The 21,947-nt window shown below is 39.3% G+C and overlaps 1 protein-coding gene across 5 annotated transcripts in view; it reads left to right on the forward strand.

Moving 5' to 3' along the window:
• Nucleotides 1-21,947, forward strand: part of DCLK2 (doublecortin like kinase 2) — a 75,760-nt gene that overhangs the window by 48,559 nt on the left and 5,254 nt on the right. For all 5 annotated transcript variants that reach the window (XR_013774416.1, XR_013774417.1, XM_079307119.1 and 2 more), the window contains 9 exons: nucleotides 5,761-5,833; nucleotides 6,633-6,741; nucleotides 10,115-10,172; nucleotides 13,281-13,400; nucleotides 15,152-15,298; nucleotides 17,498-17,631; nucleotides 18,875-18,952; nucleotides 20,022-20,118; nucleotides 21,423-21,503. Coding sequence is in view for 3 of the 5 variants with exons in the window: in XM_079307119.1 (XP_079163245.1) it covers nucleotides 5,761-5,833; nucleotides 6,633-6,741; nucleotides 10,115-10,172; nucleotides 13,281-13,400; nucleotides 15,152-15,298; nucleotides 17,498-17,631; nucleotides 18,875-18,952; nucleotides 20,022-20,118; nucleotides 21,423-21,503 (897 nt within the window). In the remaining 2 variants the exon portion in view is untranslated. The remainder of the gene's footprint in view (nucleotides 1-5,760; nucleotides 5,834-6,632; nucleotides 6,742-10,114; nucleotides 10,173-13,280; nucleotides 13,401-15,151; nucleotides 15,299-17,497; nucleotides 17,632-18,874; nucleotides 18,953-20,021; nucleotides 20,119-21,422; nucleotides 21,504-21,947) is intronic.

Raw genomic sequence — 21,947 nt, forward strand, 5'->3', positions numbered from 1 at the left:
TAGATCTGGAGTAAGATTTCTTTGTTTTGTCTGGGTTGAACACTCAGCTTAGGAAAGGCAGGGTGTGATGCTGGCTTGAATATACCACTTTGTCCTCCAAATTTTCCATTGTTCTGTGGACTGCAGAAATTCTCCAAGCAGTTTGTATCCCTTCAGCCTATACAAATGTAATATTGCCTTTTCAGTACCTTATAGTCTGTAGCATTGCCAAAATTTCATCTAGAGCAGACTTATTTCTCCCTGGCACCAGTTTCACCCCTCAATCCAGTCCCCTGCCTGAAAGCCTTTGAGGGCTTCCTCTGGGAGCAGCCTGATGTCTGGCAGGTTTTTCTGTGTTGCACCAAGAGATTTCTCTTCCTCTCCTGCTTCAGAACTGGCTGCATTTGCAGTTTTTGGAGGCTGCTCTGTGCCTTGGCTCAGGGAAATCAAAGGAACAGTCTGGAGTACAGTGGAGCATCTCACTGCTGCATTTGTGCAGCTGTCCTTTCAAGGGGAATTTTCTTATGGAATCATCAATTGCAGCCTTTCTGGAAGCAGGCTGGGTGATTTGCACTGATTATTCTGATCAAGTAATAGCTCCTATTGGTGAACACAGCATTTGTGAAGAGGCTGCATAATTCTGTGGAAAACTGCTTTTCCATTAGGAGACTGGCTAGAGGACGTGATTTGAATAGTGCTCACGTTTGGGTTTTGACATGCTAATTGTTATCAAGTCTTCTTTTGCAAGGAGTATGGCACTGGTTTCTGCTAGACTGCTGTGATAATTCTGACAAAGGATTTTGATTCTTTTAATTTATTTGTTTAATTGTTCAAATTTTTAAATTGATTTTTAATTATATCTGTAGCTGTTTGGTTAAATAATTTTCAAGAGTGGTAACAGTTCAGACATGGAAAATTAGAACTGTGTGTCTTAAAATCTGTCTGGACAGCCCCTCTGTGGAGCTCACAGTAGAGGACACCAGAATCACTGGGCTGAGTCTCTCAGCTGGTCTGCATTATATTTAACAAATGTTCTTTGGTCTTTCTTTAATGAAATTACAAGTTTAGAAACGAGATAATTTGCCTTTTTTTTTTCCATCACTGCTCTGTCTGCTTTTAGCTGATTAAAGCTCCATTAAGGCAGAGATAATTCTGGTAGCAACAAGCAATTTTCACCAAAGTGGACATGTCCCCTTTCCCATTCACTTTCACTCAAGTAGGCTGCTGTACTTTTTCAGTTTGGAATTTAATTGGTGCTGGGTACTAATGATTTTTTGTGCAAAATAATTCAGCCCCATATGACCAAAGAAAACAGCAAAACCAAATTATGCACCTGATGTGCTGCTGGGGTAGTGAGTACCCCTTGTTTTATCCTTTAGGATGCATCTGTTTAGGAGGAGTGTCCCAGCTGTGCTCCTGAGACTAAAGATAGGGAAAGTTATCTGGTGAATCCAAGGGGGAATTCCAAAAGGATCAAGTGTGCTGTTCAGTCACACTTCTTTCTCATTATGTTGCAGTAGTAAGGACTGCTTTGGGGAAGTGTAAAACCAGTAACTGGTTAATGCAAAACCAGATTATTTTAAGAAATTCATACCCCTCTTTGTGAAATTGGTGGTATTTTTGGTTGCTCTGATGAGAAAAAAGGGGGAAGCAGGGAACAATATTATTATTTGAAGATTATTGCTTTTTCCAGTTGCTTCACAGTTCCTTTTTGCTATGAATTGCTGCACAGACAAGCAGTCTGGCTTCCTGCACTTCATATAAATAAGGTGTCATGAACACAACTGAATGAAAATTTAGATATAAATACCATGTCAGTGACAGAATAAGGTGTATTTTAGAGTTTTCTGTCTGTGGGAGTTCAATATTTTGAGTGATTTTTTTTCTGCACAAATCATATATGTTTGTTTTTGTAGAGGATGAAACAGCAGGATTGAATAATAGTTTTGTATAAGCTTGAGGCAGCATAAAAATAGGAAAAAAATCAGGGTTGATGTTTCTGTTTCCTGTAAAGAGCAGAGCATCAGAGCAGCTGTACTTGAACTGCACTTTGAAAACTGTTTTATTTGAAAAGCCAGAGCAAAGTAAAATATTTTTCTATAGATTAGACCTTGCAAAGCTTTTTGTAGTCTGACAATCAATGCAGAGCATAGGTGATAGTGTTAGTCATCAAGGCAGCCAACTTGGAAAATTCTGATTGCAGCAGCAATTTCTTCTCAGTGTCAGACTCTGCATCTTATATTTTCTGAATGCCACTGTTCCTTTAAAGAGAAGTCTCTTCAGTGCCCAAGGATTCCTTCTGCTTCAATAGCTCTCTGTTAGGAGTGGTATGTTTGGGCACAGACATTCCTCCCAGGAAAGGCTCCTTGTGAGCAGTTTATCTTTAAAGGGAAGGCTTTCCTTCTGTCCTTTCTAGCTCTTCCAGCCAGAGTGCCCTTGTGCTATTAATTGTTCAGTACATGCAGAAAGCCCAGCACCCCAGGCTTGCACAAGTGTTTGAAATAGTGACTCTGAGGTTATGCTGAAGTCAGGAATTAAAGCTATGTCTTAATAATAGTAAACACAATGGAATTTCCCCACAAAGCTAAATAAAAGCCTTTATTCCAGTAAGTGACAAATGTGGATACTATGTACCCAATATCCTATATATTCTTATTCAGGCTGTTTATTTTTAATATCCCAATATTATTCTGTAACTCAGCATTTCTCTTAGCAGAGACTTTATTTCAAGGTGAACATTTAGATACAGAAGTTAACAAGTATGGGCTTGAAGTAAATGACTGCTCTGTGCAGTGTTCTATTTTGATCAAATGTGCTGAGTTTCTTATCTTTTTGTTGAATTCCCATGGAGATAAAATCTGGTGCATGGGTTAATAATAATGGTGCATTTTGGTGTCACAGGACAGCTGAGCAGAGGAGAACCTTTGCTGATCTGTGGGCAGTGGAAGGGTTTAACATTTTGCTTTGGTTCTAAGTGTGTATTTCTATATGCAATGCTGTTAGGGGTGATTTGACTCTTAGCTCTTCCATTACACCTGTTATCCTGTGCACATCGTACCATCAAAATCATCCAGAGACTAAATTAAATTTGGAAATTGGTGTAACTTTGGAAAGTGGTGTCACAACTTCCTTATGCTTACTTGGATTGCTTTGTTGTCCTCTCTTGAAATTAATGGCTGCAAAGTCTTGCAATCTTTTAAAAAAGAAAATAAAATAATTCAAATAAAGAGGCTTTACAGTCGAAGCCTTTCATAGACTCAGAATTATGCTAAATAGTTTTGTCTTTGAATTAGTTTACTTTGTTAAATTTGCAATTGGTGGACCACATGACCAAAGTGAAAGGGCATTAGAACCTGATCCAACAAATAACTTAAGTACTTGCTTAACTTTCAGCTACTGAGTAGTTCCCTTTTACTTCAATGAGGATGTTAATGTACTTAAAGTTAAACATGTGCTTAAGTGATTTGAAGGATTAGTGCCTATCTTCATCAAGGGTTTTAATCTCTTCAGTATTGCACCCATGTTCTTTGTGTGTAGTTATATGTAAAGATTCTTTACCTGTAATTATCCAGCCCAGTGACACAGGGGCCACAACAGTTCATGGAGGGATTCTTTAAGTGATGTATTTGGTGAATTTACAATTCATGTTTAAGGGTCACTTAAAAAAATACTAAGTTTCTGCCTTACACATTATGTTACTGTTAAGCATTATAATAATAAATACTCACAATATCACTATGAAATACTGATTAGATAAATAACATTTTATTTATGTTCAGAATGTCTTTTAGTCCCTTCTTACTGCAGCCATTCAGTATTAATTACAATGACATAAGCAAAGTGTCCCCAGATTTCAGAGAATGCTTCTGCAAAGTTAATTCACATTTTCACTAAAATAGTATCTGCCAAGGAGTTAGGTATTTCTCTCAATATGATTATAATCCCCAAATGTTTCCACAAACATTCAAGTCATGAGCAGTCTAATCCTGAGTGCAGAGGTTTGCCAGCCAAGGTACCATTCTACTGCAAAAGAATACGGGTTTGTGTCTGTGGATCCTTCCTCACACTCTAATGACATAAAAAAATAAAATCCCTGTGGACTTGTGACTGAGCTAGGGTTAAATCTGCCATTTCAAATCCTGATCTAACACCTCAGCCACAATGACAGCATTATTATTTTTATTATTTTTGTAGTCATTTTAGCTTTTTTTCCTGTTAATGTTTGCTTCCTTCTTGTGGCAAGAAGGAATGTGCCCAGTCATGCTCTGCCCTGATTACAAGACTGAAGGAAGTTGGAAATGTGGGCTAGATGTTCCCATGTATTGTCACTCACTTAAAACCCAAAATAGAGTACTAATATTTTAGGCTGATGAGTAATACTTGGCCATCCTCTATTCTGTTATCTCTGCTTCATGCTGGAGGAAAATGTAGCTATCTGGTTAAGAGACTGACTCATGATTTTGTACAAATGTCATTTAACCCAAATGTCCTTGCTCCTAATCCCTGTTAAATAGCCAGATAACTCAGAAGGACAGCAGCATTAACACAGCCTGGGTTTAAGTTATTAGCAAGGGGCAGAGCAGAAGCTGCCTGCTTGCTGTTTGATGCTACTTCTGTGCCAAAATGCTGGTAAACTTCACTGTTGCAGGGGCTCTGCAAAATGAAGTTGTACAGCTTCTAGTTACTGTACCTTTAGCTGATTTGGCAGCTCAGCTGCCACTAGAAACTTAAGCATTCATTAGCATTTCATGAGCCTTTAGACAATGTCCCTATCTGTCAGTTCAGTTCTTTCCCTGACAATGGTGTTAATGATTTAAAATATTCAGCAGTGTAACCAGACAATGTCAGCTAAAAGGCAAAATGCTGCATTTGCATTCCTGGTGTCTCGAAAAGCCATTTCAACAGACACTGAGCTTAAGGCAGAGAAGCATTTTAATCCTTCCTGTGGTGAGTGCTGAAAATTGCCATAATAGCCCATGAAGAAAACAAGATCTGGAACTTCACAGAACAGCAAGAAATGTTACATAGAGAAGGGGGGATGATCTAAACTTTATTTTAATTTCATGCAGCATCCCTATATGTAACTGTAATAGGAGAGCTCATAAAAGTGGTGCACAGAACATATCCAGTGTATTTTACTATTTATGGCATTCATTCCTATGCCCTCATCCCTTTTCAAAATAAAAACTTACCATCCATGGGCAGTATGACAGGATGACTCAAAGTAGAATCAAGAAGATTCAGATGCAGTATCAGTTAAGTTGTTAGTGCAGGAAAACCAGTTTTCTTCAGCTGTCATGCTTGAAAATCATTTAGATATTTGTTTCTTTACAGTGTCACTTACTAAAACCAAATTTGTGTCTGGATACATATCAGACATCTAACTTGAAATGCTTGTAGGTGTCATAACTCTTCACATCTATAATAACCTAAAATATAGCCCAATAGATGGCTAAATAAATCTGATCATCATAGATGTACCTGGCCACCTAGGCCAAAATTGTAGATGCAGCTGAAAGGACTTTCCTTTGCTGTTTACTGAAATCTGTCCAGCTGCTTATCTAAATAGAAATATTGTGGCTGAATCTTAGATTGGTACAAGTGACAATGATGATGAACTTTGAGAAAGCAAGAATGAAAATGAGATGCGAGTAGAAAAGTAAAACAATTTTATAAGTGTTGTAAGTGGTTGACTTGGTTTTTTTTCAACTTTGCTGCTTTTTTGTGTGACTCTTTCTTTGATTACCATCAGGAATTAGCTGTTCTTGTGCTCTTCCACAGATCTCCCCCCATGGTGGATCTGCTTCCAACGTGAACGGCGTGCCTGAGCCGCTGCGCTGCCAGAGCCCCGAAGGTAGGACACCAACCTTGGCAGGAGCCCTTGGTTTGTTTGGTTTTTTTGTCCAATGGTAGCATATTACTGGATCTCAGTCTTCAATAATCACTGTTAGGAATTTGATTTTGAACATGACTTGCAATTGTGCTTGTGGCTGGATTGAAAGAGGAACCCTCCTCAAAAGAGCTCATTGTGCTTCAGGTGGAGCCACTGGCCAATCAACTGACCTTAGCTAAACTTAAACCTTTCATTCCTCATCTTTTTAAACAATGTCAATTATTTTAAAATATTTTTAAATTTCCTGTTGAAGTAGTATTTTTTATTTTAAGAACTCTGAAATAAGCATCTATCAAAATTACTTGCATTTTGGATGCTTTAAGTGCACCTATAAGAACTTGAAGGACTTCAGCAGGTAAAACTTGTTAGGTCTTTTTTTTTATCCTTTGTAGCTGAATCTTACTTGCATTTTTGCTTTGAGTTTGCAAAAGAAAAAAAAAAGTCAAGAAAGTAATTTGATGTCAGGAAATTTTAGATGGAGAACTTCTAACTTCATTCATTGCTTTTACAACATGCTTGTACAAAAACATAGCAAGAGACTTATTTGTGTGTTCAAAGGTCAAATAACTTTGGGTTTATCTTGTTCTTTTTTACACTTGAGATAAAACCAAGGGAATAGCAGAGGAGAAAACCGCTTGCTTTCAAGTTTTGCTTTGCATTTGTGAGTGTTTTTGTATCTGTGGAGCCCATTGGGGATATGTTGCATCCTGCTGACACTTCTCTTCAGCTTGCATTATTGACTTCTGTAATTTTTTTACAGGCTTGAATGGGAACAAGTTCTCAGGGTCCTCTACCATTCTTGAGAAGTATAAAGTGGGGAAGGTGATTGGTGATGGAAACTTTGCTGTGGTGAAGGAGTGCGTGGAACGGTGAGCCAGGAGACTCCACAGTCCTGCTGTGATTGTACTGCATAAAACCCTGTGATTCACAGAACTTCCCTGACAAATGTGATGAGATGAAAGCAAAGAGCTGTTGCAAAAATATGCACACACTTCAGGAGAAACAGGCATAGCAGAGCTTCCTGTTTTCTTCTATCAAAGGGATATGAGAGCAGCAGAGAGCTGTGGCTTTTTATCCCACAAACTAAAGGAGGCATCACCTTCCCCTGGTGCCTCCTCAGGAACAGCACAGCTCCTCAAGAAACCTCTCACTACAGATGGTTGGGGATGACAGGAAATTCTGTGTGCCACCTAAACAGAGTTTGAGACCTCAGCAATTCTGCTGCTGGGGTGTCCCCACTGCCTACTGCTGATGTGATTTTTCACAGCTTTCAGCATTCTGTGGGTGCTCTTAAAGACATGCAGTTGCTGGCTATCAGCCTGTGCTGGTGGCTCCCTTGGGCTTGCTGCTTGTGTTTGGTGGTACAGAGGAGCCAGACACTTCAAATGAACCCTCCAATATGCCTGATTCCCTGTGGGGTAGGCAGGATACCTGTGCAGTGCTGCTGCTCTTCCTCTGCAAGCTTTGTGCCATACTTTGCTGCCAGTGCAAATATATCAGATGATTTGGCTGTCACTTTCTCAGTGTATTTTTTTTTTTAGAACCACCTTCTGCTATCTTCATCAACCTGAGAGTAATGTCAGTTTCTTAAATATTATGAGAAATCTCCAACGTGTACATAAATATTGGGAAAACTCAGCAAATTACTGTGAAAAACATAAATGTTAGAGAAACATTCTATTATTTGATCTTCATCTGCTGGTTTTAGTTAAATTGAAAGGAAAATAATTCTGAATGGAAACATCTCATTCCAGAACTAACAGATCTGTGGTTCCCTGGGTCTTCCATCATGCCCTTGGAAATTCAGTGTCAGCAAATGGAAGGTCACTGTCCCACCCTCGTGGTCCTCAGGAGACTGGGCAGACCTACTTCTACCAGTGGCACTAAAGACTGAGGCAAACAAAACAAGCATTCCATGCCTTGCTTTATCTTAATGTCTGTTAGTCAGGTGACAGTCTTCAGCAAGTTCCAGTGTTTTCCTTCCAGCTCCCTTTGCTGTTGACACAGTTAAGAAAGTTTTGTTTTCTGACTCAACCCTGGCCAGTTTCAGCTCTAGTGGTGTCTCTCCCTCTCCCTCCAAAGCCCCTCTTGAGGCACCACAGGGAGTTCCCTGCTCAGCCAAGCTGGTTCTCTGCCACTCCATTTTCGGGAAAATTGAAATCTCCCACAAATCCCTCCAGCAGTTTCTCACCATTGCCAAAAGAGTAACTCATCAGTGCTTACATCCCAGCCAGGTGATCCCAGACACCCCCTACACCATCTCCTTTGTTTTCCACTGCCCTTATCCTCACCCAGAGACTTCCATGAAAGATAGCAGATTACAAGCACAAGGTAACATATTTATTGTCAGAAATATAAGCTGTGCATTTTGGAAATCACTTAAATCCCTCTGGAAATGGGACAAGGGCTTCTAAGTCACTGAACGTCATCTGTGCTTTTTGGAATGAGGAAACTGGACAAGAAAATAACCTTCCAATTATAAAAAAATGTAAAATTATAAAAATTTTAGAATTGTAACAATTGCACTTCAATATATAGTTTTGTATGTGATCAAATCTTTAGTGCAACATTATTAAATTAATTTCATGTAAAAAAGCATACAACAGCAGTTGCTAATAATGATGATGAAAGAGGAAATGCTTCTCTTTTAATCCCTATTAATTACACTTAATTTCTAATAGTGTTTGCTAAGAAGCCTTAGCTGGGGAGCCAGGATCCTATTACACAGCTACCAGCTGGGATGTTCTACAAAAAGAACAAGAAAAGAATAAGGTGGTCTCTTTTGTGCCTGTGTGTCTTTATTTAAAGACATGAGCCAACAGATGGGCACTGACAGCTCGAGAAGGATCCCAGAACCCTGTCAGACAATGCTGGTGGAGGATGTGCAGTGAAATGAGCACACAAATTGTCTGGGTTATACCCACCTTTTTTCCTTAGAGGACATTTGCAGGGGGGATTTGGGTGGGTTTGCTGTGTGGATGTGACTCCTCTTGCTCACAGCACCAGTGCTGAAGGTTTGCTGAGTGGATGCTGCTGATCAGTTGCTGGCAGGCTTTGTGGCAGGATGGTGTAAAGCACAAATTGTGATTTTGATTTCCAGCCTGTGCTCCTAGCAGGTGTTACCTGGGGTGTTTAGCATGAGAGGGTGGCATTTCACAGACACCATTCAGATAAGGGTTTCATCCCCAGAGCAGCTCATGTAACTATGACAACCTGGCAGATGCAGCTGCACTTCCAGGGCAGGGATGCTCGCCTGCAGCTTTCCATAATGCACACATGCAATGTGAGCTCTTAACTCAGCTCCTTTTCCTCTAAGGTGCTCATTGACCACTTGGATCTAGAGCCAAAAGCACAGTGAAAATCACCCTGGAGGTTTGAAAACATGCCTGACTTTGCCCTTTGCATCCACCTCCAGTTTCCTATCAGTTCTGTTGCACACTGGAGTCTGTAGGCACTGGCACAGCACAGAACAGCAGCACCTTGGTCTTATGGCAATTTCATATCATTTTTAATTCATCAATTATATAAGTCATAATTTCTTCTTTGTTTAAAAAAAAAAAATATTAAATTATGTTGCTTTTTTTCCTGCTATTTTTCTCCCTTCCAGAGAAATGGAGATTTTTATTGCTTAAAGGAATGAAAGACAAACAAGAGCTCCTTTCTGTGAGGGTATTTGCTGAAAACAGTAATCCTTTTTTACTTTGTTTATGACCCACCCTGTTAAATGTCATGGGACTGCTGTAGAATTGAACAAAATATGCTTTAAAAAAATAAGGTGTAATGCAAAAGCTCAAAATCAGTGCCACATAAATTCATATATTCTAGGATTTTAGGCTATCTGCAATGGACTATGGGATTTTAGCACTATTGAATCCTATTGTTTACTAGGGTGTCAATCCTCACACATATAAGTGTATGATTTTATCTTCAAAGCCACCAGTTGAACAAAGCTAGGTGGAAGGCTGAAGGCAAATTTTGCCTTAAAGGATTGCCAGAGTTGTGCCAGGTCACAAAAAAAGAAACTGCAGATGGATCCTGGGATTAATACACCAGGGGAGCTGTGTTGTGGTAGTCAGGGAAACAGCAGGCACAAATGCTGCTGAGGAAACAAAAACCAAACCAATTCTGCTCCCTGAATTTTCTGCCAGCAACCTCCACAGGCCACAGGATGTTGTTATGCTGGTATTTACAGAAAATGCCACAATTTTTCTAATTAATGGCTCTCATGTTTTTCTTGCTTAGATCCACAGGAAAGGAGTTTGCCCTGAAGATCATAGACAAGGCCAAGTGCTGTGGGAAGGTAGAGTACAAGCATTTGCATGTGTACAGGAGCAGCACTGGCAGCTGCTCATTAGTCATAAATGGTGGGTGTGTTTGGGTTTTCTGGCTGTTTTCAGAGTATCTCTTTAACAAGATGATAATGTATCCAAGAAGCAAATAATATAAGCAGTGGGTGTTAGTCTGCTAAATAATAGAGAAAAAATAAATTGTTGCCTATTCTATTGGGCTGACAAAAAAAATGCTAATATGCACCCAAAATTTATTGGATGATTTTGATGTGTAAAATATGAGAGAGGAAATTTGCAGCTATATATTTATTTATGTAATTTCCATTCCACTCTGCCTCTTATTTTTCTCTGTGTGTGGCTCAACATGCTCCTTTTATATGCAGAACATGGATTTGAAAAGAAATTTTCATAACCATTTCTTTCTGTTTATGTAGTGTCACCTTGCAGTATTAACAAAGATCTCTTGTGTTCTGAAAACTTTCTTTTAATCCAAATTTTAAACAGAAAAATCCAAAATTGTCTCTTCAGGAGAACAATATTTCATACAATCCAAGCAAATATCTGAGAGTGTCAGACCTCTTCTTTTCCTTCACAGATCTTGAGTATAGATATTTTTAAAAAGGAAGAAAAATTGCCTCCCCTCTTAGTGTGGTAAGGAGCTGTGTGATGCTGTGATGTGAGGAGAGGTCCTCAAACAGAAACATTTTATCTGTGCAGATTTTAAACCATGTATTAGGTGCTAGGAGATGAGGGTTTCATTTTACCTCATGTTCTCTGGGTTTATTTAGAAAATTTAGAAGGGAATCAGAAAAATGTGCAGCCACAAGAAAAAGTGCTGGGATTGCCTTTCTGAGATTAAAATGTTGCAATTTCTTCAGCTGTGGGAAGGGTGACCAAGCACGTTCCACTGCAAACAAAATTTTTGGATGATGTGTACAACTTGCAACTTTAGATGGTTTTTATTACTTGTCTGAGTCAGCTGCTTAGCTATCATAAATTGGAATGGCCTGGAGACAGATAATCTATTTTACACAGTGGAGTTTAGAGGAATTTTCTATCATTCTTGCTTTAAAACATATATTAAAAAAAAATTTAAAAAACAACTCCCTGAGTGCATATTTCCCCTTTTTGAAAGGACTTGCACCTGTATAGCTAGAGCCTGTTAGAAGGTGTTTATACCTGTTAGGGCAGAGGCAGAATCATCCTGGAAGAATTCCAACAAAGGAAATTATTAAATTTTGCTACAGCTTGTTCCTTCCTCACTCAGTTCCACAGCCCTGCCTTAAAAACACCCATACAGCCCAAATTTGGTGATTTAAGTGTTTCTCACTGCTCTTTGATCTTGGATGTTTAAAAATTTGAATCCAATTGCTTTCCACAAGTAGCTTAAGTGCTTATTACACAATAATGTCTCTGTAAATAAATCAAATTAATGTAGACTGAAACATATATTGCACTATCCAGGAGAACACCATAATGAGTTTTGGAATTATTATTTTTTTATATGGCAAAACACAGCAAGACAGTGGGGTGGTTGGAAATAACTAGCTTCATATTAGCCATATTTTTTGAGGACAGATTTTTAAACAGTAGCTCAACAACTTTTTTTTTTTTTTTTTTAAATATTATTTATTTTAAGTATTAATTAAGCCTGAGCTGTTTAGTCAAGAAAGCACAGAAAATTCATTGTGCCTTAGTTGTAATTAATGGGTGTAACAAATTTAATATGTTCTCTGTTCTTTAGGTTGAGAAAGCTGTAATAACATTCTAGTTTTTGCTTGTACTCCTAATGTTAGTTTTGAATTCCCAGGCTTCCATCCCTAAGGCTGTGGCTGTTCACATCTGTCTGGTGATGAGATTCAGCATTGTGTTTAACAGAATTTACTTCCTGTTTGTCTGTTTTGTTTTCTCTCCAGAGCACTTTGCTTGGAGCAGGCATATGTTTGTTCAGAGTGACAATTGCTGCTCTTTCAAAGTGAATTTCAAAGGTGTGATGTTTGACACCGTTCCCTCACTAAATGAGATGCACACGTGGCATGTGGTTTCTGAGCTGGGTGGCCACAGAAAGCTTTGGCAAAAGCACAGTGCATCCATAAATAAGCCTGGAGAAAGAAGGTGAAGTGGTGCAAGGTCTCCAGTCACTGCCTGTGCACAGTGGATCACATCTCCTCCCAGTGCTCTGCTCACAAATGCATGAAGTGCATGATCCCCATCAGTGCATTCAACATGGATAAGTTCCCAGCCCAGTGACATGATTTGTTCCCTGCCAGGGTGGAAGCATACCTGTGTCTGATGCAAGCACTGTTTCTTATTTTGCAGAGAACCTAAATACAATATCCATATTCCAACATTTAAAAAGGAAAATTAAAATAATTCTTCTTGTGGAAAGGACACGTAATTTTTTTTTGCTCTCCAGTGTTAAAATGTTCTAGAAAACAAGGTATTTGAAACTAATTTGTTCTCAAAAGTCATTACTTCCTCAGAAGCACAGAGAAGGGGAAATTGAACTCAGTCTGTGTGCTGTTAAGCTGTTGGAATCACAACAATTTAACTGAGCTATTACACATTTTGCAGATTGTAAATCTGAACAGACATATAAAATGAACCAAAATCCATAACCAAAGCACTCAGAATCTTTTTTGTCTTTAATATAGTCCACAACTTTTTATAAAAAATAAAGTCCTTGGATATAAATCCTAGGTAATCTGTCCTTGAGTAACCTACACTAAATGAGAGGTGAAGGCTGGAGAGGATCAAGAACATGTTAACTATTGATGAGGGGTGACAGGTTCCAATGATCTAGCTTGGGGCCAGGAAGGTTCTGAACTTAATTTCACCTCATAATACCCACATAAGAATATAACCTGCACTTCCTGAATTGCTGTCATGCTCTGGGGCTTTTTTCAGAGATGGCCCATTCATTATGTGTGTGAAGTATATTTTAATTTAAGTGTGGCCAGTGATGAAATACAAGTTAAGATCCAGCAACTGAGAATTAACTTCTGCTATATAAATTAATCAGCAAAAAGGATGCTCACTGATCAAATGATTGGCTGATAAAAGGAAAAGTGAATTGGCAAGTTCTTGTTTCAGATAAATTTCCATCCTGTCCTGAATAGGAGCACCTGATTGAAAATGAGGTGTCCATTCTGCGCCGAGTGAAGCACCCGAACATCATCATGCTCATAGAGGAGATGGACACCCCCACTGAGCTCTACCTGGTGATGGAGCTGGTCAAGGTGAGCCTCAGGGGGCTTCATTTGTCTTGGTTGAATTCTCTGTGTTGAATTCTTCAGTTCTTCTTTGAAATCTGTGTTGGGGTGAAATCTGAGCAGGATCTAGAGACAGTAAGATCTTGGGAGACTTAATCAAATAAGGCTTCAGTGGCAACCTGCATTTTTAAATGATAAAAATACACCTGTCAAGCAATTATATTAATGGGATTTCTCTCTTTTCAGTTGTAGTTTGACTATTAACAGAGATTTGAGGTAATTTTGCAATGTGCACAGTCTGGAGGGAAGTGGATTGTGGGTTTTGTATCATGCCTACAATATGCAGGGGTGATAGTGATATTCATTTACTAACAGAACACCTGCATTTATTTCACTGTTCTCTATTTCTCTGTTTTTTATTTCACCATTTCACTGTTCTGTTATTTAATAATTTGATTTAAGGAAATGAACTCTGTGTAATGAATTTATCTTAATAGATAAGACAAACAGATTAAACTCGAGCAATTTTCACCCTGGAAAACCAAAACTCAAAAAATCTCACCCATTTTGCTAAAGTCAAACAGTTCACCTGAGAACTGATGCTGCTCTCATACATGTACAGAGGAAACACAAATATTCATTTTGCTGTCACCTTGTGACAATACATGAGTAACATCAGGTTCCAGAGTTGTCTGAGTTCTGTACATGCACAGCAACACTGCACATCAGCTTGACTGGCATGTCAGATATAAATAAATAATATACAGCAAAAGCAGCACTGCTCATTTTTGGAGCAGCAGCTATTATTTCTGACTGAAGCACTGTTCCATTCAGGAGTCCCCTCTAGAATGGTTGCCAGACTGGGGAACCTCTAAAGAAAGCATGTAGTTGTTGAATACATAATTTCTGTAGCCCACTCATCTTTCCTCCTTTCTAGAAGTTATTTTTATACCCTATAGGCTTTTTGGGGTTTCAAGATGATATTTTTTTATGTTTGAATTCACCACCATCTTGGCCTGTATTTCCTGGGTTGCTGCTTCTCTTTGGTGTGCATTGAAATGTTTGGAATGCCACCCAGAGCTCAGACAGATCACTCCTACAGATGTATCCAGGGAAACCATCATGGAGACACCCACATGAAATTTGTTGCAATGAGGAATAGGGCATCCATAAACAGAGCTTGACACATTCAGAAATCACCTGGAGGTTATGCACTTGATGTATCTCAATCAGTGGATTCATTTATGTTGGAATGTGTTTATCTTTTTTGTCCTCTTCAGCTATATTTATTTGGTATTTTTGCAATATCTGCAGAAATCTGAATTTGCTGAATATTTTTTAGTTACAGTTTGTTTGTTTGTTTTAATTGGGCTAATTTATTTTAGGCTTTACTCAAAATCAGAGCTGTTTTTCAATATGTTGAAGGTATTATACTGATAAGATGAAGAAAAGGGCTGCTGTCTGCCTGTACCTGTAGGTAATATAAATGAGTGATCAAAGGTAGAAAGATCAGTAGAAAAAATAATGTGTGATTTGCCCAAGCACAGACACCAGAAGCCTGGAGTACAGTTAAGAATTTAATGTAGTTAACCAAAGTCCCAGTCTAGTATCTTGGTGACAAAATGATCTTTCTGCAATTTTTTTTTTCCTGTTTAACAGGAATTTGAGCATGTCTTGTGTGCAGGTAGATTTTACATGTTTGTTTAGGGTTTCTTTTTTAACAAAATACCATCTTAATTATTTTTTAAACAGTGATCTTTTTCCTTTCCATTACGTAGGGAGGAGACCTATTTGATGCCATCACTTCATCTACAAAATACACAGAGAGAGATGGGAGTGCCATGGTCTACAATTTAGCCAGTGCTCTCAAATACCTGCATGGTCTCAACATTGTGCACAGAGACATCAAACCAGAAAATCTTCTGGTAAGTCCCATTTATTTTTTAGGATTTTCTCTTACTTTGTTCTCATTAATGCAGATGCTTTTGTAGAAATGTCAAGGAGCACAGCAGAGAACAGCAGGCATATTAATTTGGAATAAGTATGTATGAAGTAAATCCTTTGCTATGAGATAGCAATCACCATAATGCAAGAGAGCTGTGCTCAAACCTGTCCTTACACCTATCTATATTTACATTTTGATTGGCTGCCTTTTGGATAAGCAGGAGTATTGTCTCACAAAACAATGAGTTTTAAAGCTATGCCAATGAATTATTTATCAGTTTACAAGTGGAGAAAGGTGGGCTGAGAGCCATTTCCTCCATTTTTTTGAACAATCCTATGGTTACAATCTGAAGCCAGTGTTTTTTTTCCTTTTACTGTCACAGTAGGATCATCTTTCTGATGGTTTACCAGTATTCTGGCTGGGAATTAACCCTTCACATAGGTTTATTCTTTTCCTAGGCAACTGGCTACTTCTGTTTTCAGCAGAGACATAAAACAACTGTGTTGTTGAATTATCATAAAGTCTGCTTTATGGCCCAGTCCACAGAGGGCATCATTCCCATTCTGTCCACAGAATGGAATCAGCATGTGCTGTCCTGCTTATACACAAGTTACTCTTGTGCATTACATATTGGATATTAAGTATCTCACATTGCACAGGGCCATAATCTCCCCTGCTTGAGGCATTTCTTGAAGTCTTTTGTGGTGTTTGTCAGTCCTGTTTAATGAGTTTGCACCCAGAGTAGGAGTCACAGCTTATCCCAGACTGGATTTCAAATTATTACAAGGACAGGGCTACAAGCTGAAAATATTTCCTAATTAATAGTCAATTCTTTCCCCAGTAATTCCACTGACAGTGTTTAGCAATTTAAATAAACCCTCAAATAAATTAGATTGTTTAGCAAAAAGAAGTAGGGGGGGAAGGGAAGAGACTTCTCCTGGAAAATGCAGTCACAGCAACATGGCACTTGAGAGAGAAAATGAAGGTGAAAATCTCACATACTATTACTGCATCTCCTAACACAGACAATCCAAAGAAATTTTAAACTCTCATTAGTGATTGAATCAGTTATAAATAGGCACAAATGCCCTTTCTGCCTAGAAAGCCTAAAGAGATTACTCAACAGATGCAAATCTTACTCACTGTGATTGACAGTGGCAGAATGTTGAGATAACATCCTGGTATTGAATGCAAATGAAAATAATTGCCATCAACAGCTACCTGTAATTGCACATAGTTAGTTTTTTGTGCACAGGGTCATGCAGCCTGTCTGGATGGGAATTACATTCCCTTTGCTAGTCATGCATTTGAAAAATGCAAACCCTAAGAGTAATAGCTGATATGAAAGTGTTATATAAAGGAGAATAAGTCTTTCCAGTACTGATATGAATTACACAGGGGAATGAAGAAAGTGCTCAGTTGTTTGAGGAAGGCAAATAAATTCAGCCATTCTGGAGATTATGGGACCCTCCATTCTAGAAACTAGATGCCTTTGCAATCATGTTAATATGAACATTTTACTTTGAGAGAGAAACTGAGGTGAATTTATTAGGGAGATGTTTCCTTTGTGTTGGTCTGGTTTGATTTATTCCTGCCATCACTGCTGTATAGCATTTTATTTCTACTGAAATTCAGCTTCTTTCATCAATAAACTGACTCAGTGCTAGATTGTTTATGGGCTTTTGGGTCAGGTGCAGTTGGGTCAGCACAGAAACCTAAACTGAACTCACCCAGACCAAGCACAGGAAGACATTTGCTGATGAAATTGCCCAGTATGCTGACTAGATTAATGCTAAATTAACAAGATGTTGAACAAATCTGATTGTAGCTGCCAGTCCCATTTTAAACTCTAGGTCCCAGTCAAATGAAAGTAGAGTATTATATTTTGCTGAATATATTTAAAACTTCTCAACATTCAAGGACTGGGTTTTCTTTTCCCCCTCTAGTTGCTCGAGGCTGTGTCATGGTCTGACCTACATATGGAGCTGGCAGACAGCTCCATTGACCACTTGCTCCAGCTGCAATCAATGGCAATATCACTTTTCTTTCCCTACAGGACTGTGGAAATTACCTCTTTTCCCCATTCTTGGCGTGGTGATGATGATTTCCCAAAGAAATTAGAGGATATAAAAATGCAGGTGTTCTCCTCCTCATTTTGTGTTAATTTCTCTGTTTCTAGGTGTGTGAATATTCAGATGGAACCAAGTCTTTGAAGCTTGGAGACTTTGGACTGGCAACAGTGGTGGAAGGCCCTTTGTACACTGTCTGTGGGACACCCACCTACGTGGCTCCAGAAATCATTGCAGAGACAGGGTGAGCACGACTGCCTTCAACACAGGCCTGGCAAACACTCCTTTTTGGCAGGTTATAAGGTCTTGTGAGGTCTAGGTGCTCCAACAGGCTGGCCCTCCAATGTTTTGTAACCAAACCACCCATGGGCACCACTCCCAGTTCCTCCAAGAGGCAGAATCCTTGCTCTGCCTGCTCCCAGGATTTGCTTTTGCCTCTTCTCCCACCTCCCCAGGACCAGCTCTGGTGCACTGCAGTCCATTTGTTTGTGCTCTTGCCTCAACTCAGCATCCAGAGCCTATTGTACCACCCATGGCAGCTGCTTGGAGAAGGACAGACAGGCAAAACACAGTGCTTGCATTAGAAATGGAATAATTTATATTGGAAGAGGCTCCAGAGGTCACCTAGTCTAAACCTGTTCTCAGGACAGTTCTGATTAGATCATGCTGATTCAAGTGACCCTTTTGGGTGACACATCCTGTTTGGTAAAAATTGAGCAACCCCATTATTCTGTATTTAACAGGTCACTGCATAAATACAGAGAAAAATTTTGTAGCATGGTAAATTTTTATCAGTGGCAGATTTTCACAAGTCCTGTCCCCTTTGCTGTGACTACTGTGAATTTCCTGATGGAAGGAGGTTTTTTTGAGCTGTTTCACTCCTTGCTCAGTGCATTTGTTGCATTGAGAAACATTTCAGAGCTGCAGTGGCTCTGGTGTCAGAGGGCACCTCATCTGCATGCTTGAGGTTTTGACAAACTGAATCTACTGAATAGGGGAAAAGGCCTCTTTTTGACCTCCAGTGTTTTAATTTCTGTGCTCTAGAAGAACAGAGCATCTCTTCCCTGTGATACCCAGTGGAGAGGCTGGAGAATTGTGTGTCTTGTTGCTTAGCAACACTGATAACCTGAGAGAGAGTCACTTCACTGAGAGGCACATCCTTGTCTTTAGTCATTAGTGCCTCTGCATTGGGAAACCTGGATACTGGCTTGGGCTTGAGTATATTCAGAAGACCCTGGAGAGCCTTGAGGCTTATGGTAGAGGGGAAAAAATAATAAAAAAATCCTACAATCATGGTTCCTTAATGACTGTAAAGGTGTGAAGAAAAAGATGCTCAGGCACGAAATACACCACCACATCAGCAGCAAGTAACTTAGCACAGATTCTCACCTAATCCTGTCAGTGTCATTTATTTTTTATTTATTTTTTCTATTACTTGTTGTTGTTGCTGTTAATGCAGCACAAGTAACTCAGCCTTGTTGTCTCAGGTATGGTTTAAAGGTGGACATTTGGGCTGCAGGTGTGATCACCTACATCCTGTTGTGTGGATTCCCCCCTTTTCGCAGGTGAGTGTCCAAGGGAAAACCAGCAAAAACCAAGTTATTTCAGACCAAATCTGACCTTTCTCCCTGAAGGAGGCATCCTTGGAGGAGGTGGATCAGATTGATGTGTTTTCCCTGCGTTTTTCAGGGGTTATAATTCGTTTCTCATTTTAGGTTCGGGGATCAGTGTGGCTCATTTGTTCCCCTGCGGGGGCAGGTGTTCAGTGCCGGGCAGGGTGGGAGGGCAGAGCCGCCTCTCCTTTTGTCTCCATGCGGATCCCGGCTCCAACATCCACAGGCACACGCTGCCCTCTGCTGCTGCCGCTGGGATGCAGCGGCTCCGGGAAAGCTGGAGTGGGGAACAAACCAGGGAGGGGAAAACGTGCTCATCCTGCTTTTTTTAACCTTGCTCCTCCTTTTGGGAAGTGCCAAAAGAGCGGTGGGCTTTGCAAACACCGTTTTTGTTATTCAGAGCCACACAATTTCTGAGTTCACTGAAAATCAAATAGGCTTCTTTTATTTTCTTTTTTTTTTTTTTTTGCCAGAGAATTAGAAGGAATTGGCACATTTTAAACAGGAATTCTGCTCCTAACATATAAATTACTAATGCAGGGCCCATTTGTTCCTTTTTGCAGCAAAATGCTTAAAAAATTTAGGTTTTAACTAAATCACCACACTGAATGAAAGTATTATGCAAACAATACAATTGGTGTTGATGGAAAAATATTAGTTCAGGTATTTGGGTTTTTTCATGTTGTTTGTTCATGTTTAAAGACGAAAATGTGTTTTGAAAGACACATTTTGCAAGCAAATGTATTCTTTGGTTAGAACTTGGAGGGAGGGCACAGAGAATGTCCATATCATACCAGTAGAACCAGACCATAAGTGAGAATAATAAATGTGTGTGAAGAATGCAGTTCCTATTCCAGTGGAAGAGTTACCTCAATGTGTTGACTCAGAAGAGTCAACTGGCAAATTATGCATGTCTAGTAGTTATTAATACAATTTCTGTTCCATCCCCAAATCAAGTTAAAATCCCCATGACAAAGTGGCTTTTTATTTCACAATGTTTTTTGTTACTGCTGCTTTACAGTGAAAACAACCTTCAGGAAGACCTCTTTGATCAGATACTTGTGGGGAAGCTGGAATTTCCCTCTCCCTACTGGGATAACATCACTGATTCAGCAAAGGTACTGATGTATTTTCCCCCCTGAAACAGCATTTCTGACAAGCTCCTGTGCAGCCTGTGCTCAGTTGGGAAGGCAGCAAAATGCCAGCTGCATTCAGGGAGCATCACATGTTACCCAGTTCACTTCATGATGCACTTCACAGCAGGGTCAGTGCTTCAGCTGTAAAATAAATGTGTCTCTGAATTTTTCCCTCCAGTCACTCTTTAAAAAAGAAAAAATGATTGCTCTGTGGACTGGATGCAGTTGGCATTTCTTCCTATCTTTTACTTGAAGCATTTATTAGAGCTTTTCAAGAGATGCAGCCATTGCTGATTGCCATTGCCAGCAGTTCTGGTGTGACCACTGTAGTTTTGTTTAAATTAGTACTGTCTGTAGCACAAAGGTTCCACTTCTCATGTTAATTCACTGAAGTGCTCTGAATAATATCTGAGGACTCATTAGCAAGCAAAGATATTTTTTTTATCCAGCCAATGAGAAGTTGAATTTTTTTCTGCCTTTCCCAGTGGTTGTGTTTATCCATTTACCAACATTTCCCAAGTCCCAGTCATCTCACACATTTCCAGACACACATTCTGAACAAACAAGGCCTCAGTCTTGGTATTCAAGGAGATGTCTCACTTCAGAGTTCAACAGACTAAATAACTTGGCTGGTTGGAAAAGCTCTCAGGTGTGTTGTTATCATCTGCTTGAAAAAAAACATTTCCCAAAACTGAAGCAATGGACAGTCCCCTTGAAATTTGATAAGAGTATGAAGACTGATAATTTGGAGGCTATAAAAATTTTTTGATGGGGGGACTTGGCTCAATGTCTTTTATTCTTCTGCAGCAGCACAGAAGAGAATGGTTTTCAAAAAAATTCATCAGTTTTTTGAATTTCAGATGCAGGTTCTTGTCTCTGAGTTTTTTTATGTAATGTTACTGAGTGCATGTGGACTGCCCAGAGAGGATCTCATCTCTCCCATGTCTGCTTTTGTTCTGGTCATGTGCATGAATATTTAGTGAGCTAAGTGGAACATTAGAGCTGATTTTTTTCAACATTTCATTTTCATTCATTTTCAATAGAGTCAGTGAAACATGAGTACAGTGAAGAGGTTGATATCAAACATGCTGCCTGGCAGACTCTTAATCCTAAAGTGCAAATTTAAGTCCCACTTCAGTCACATCATGGTTCTGGTGTCAGCTGGGGTTGGTTTTTTTCCATTCATGTATCAAGAAGATTAAGAAGAACTTGGTGCAACAGTGTTTCTGTTTTAATATCCTTTCCCACTCCCTTCAAACTCCCCTTTTTTTCCTTTTTCCATGTAGGAGTTAATCAGCCTGATGCTACATGTGAATGCTGAAGCCCGGTACACAGCAGCACAGATCCTAAGCCATCCCTGGGTGTCAGTGAGTAAATCACATTTCACTTGTCTCTAATTTGACACTACACCTGTAAATCTAACCATTAACATGTAATGTTCAGAAGCAGCAGTGCAATTAGCAAATATAACACCTAATTTACCACAGACACTAAGCTGATGCCTGCCAGGTCCTTCATCTTCTCAGGCAGCAGCAAAGGAGAACACCAAAGTGCATTGCTTATTGATTTAAAATCAATTAATTATTAATAAGTACTAGGTTTACATGGACAGAGTCAATGCTTATTTTCAGACATGTTCTAAAAGAGGGAGTGATTATGATTTGTGGAGTTCCCTGACACATTAGAAGACAACTATTAACAAGTGTATCAATGAATAACAGCTCATCTCAAACACATTTATGGTACTTCATAACACTTCCAGACTTAGGATATGATGGGCCATTTAAAGTGCTGATTTGAAAGAAATCCAA

The sequence above is a fragment of the Erithacus rubecula genome (assembly GCF_903797595.1).
Source record: "Erithacus rubecula genome assembly, chromosome: 5".
Lineage (NCBI taxonomy): Eukaryota > Metazoa > Chordata > Aves > Passeriformes > Muscicapidae > Erithacus > Erithacus rubecula.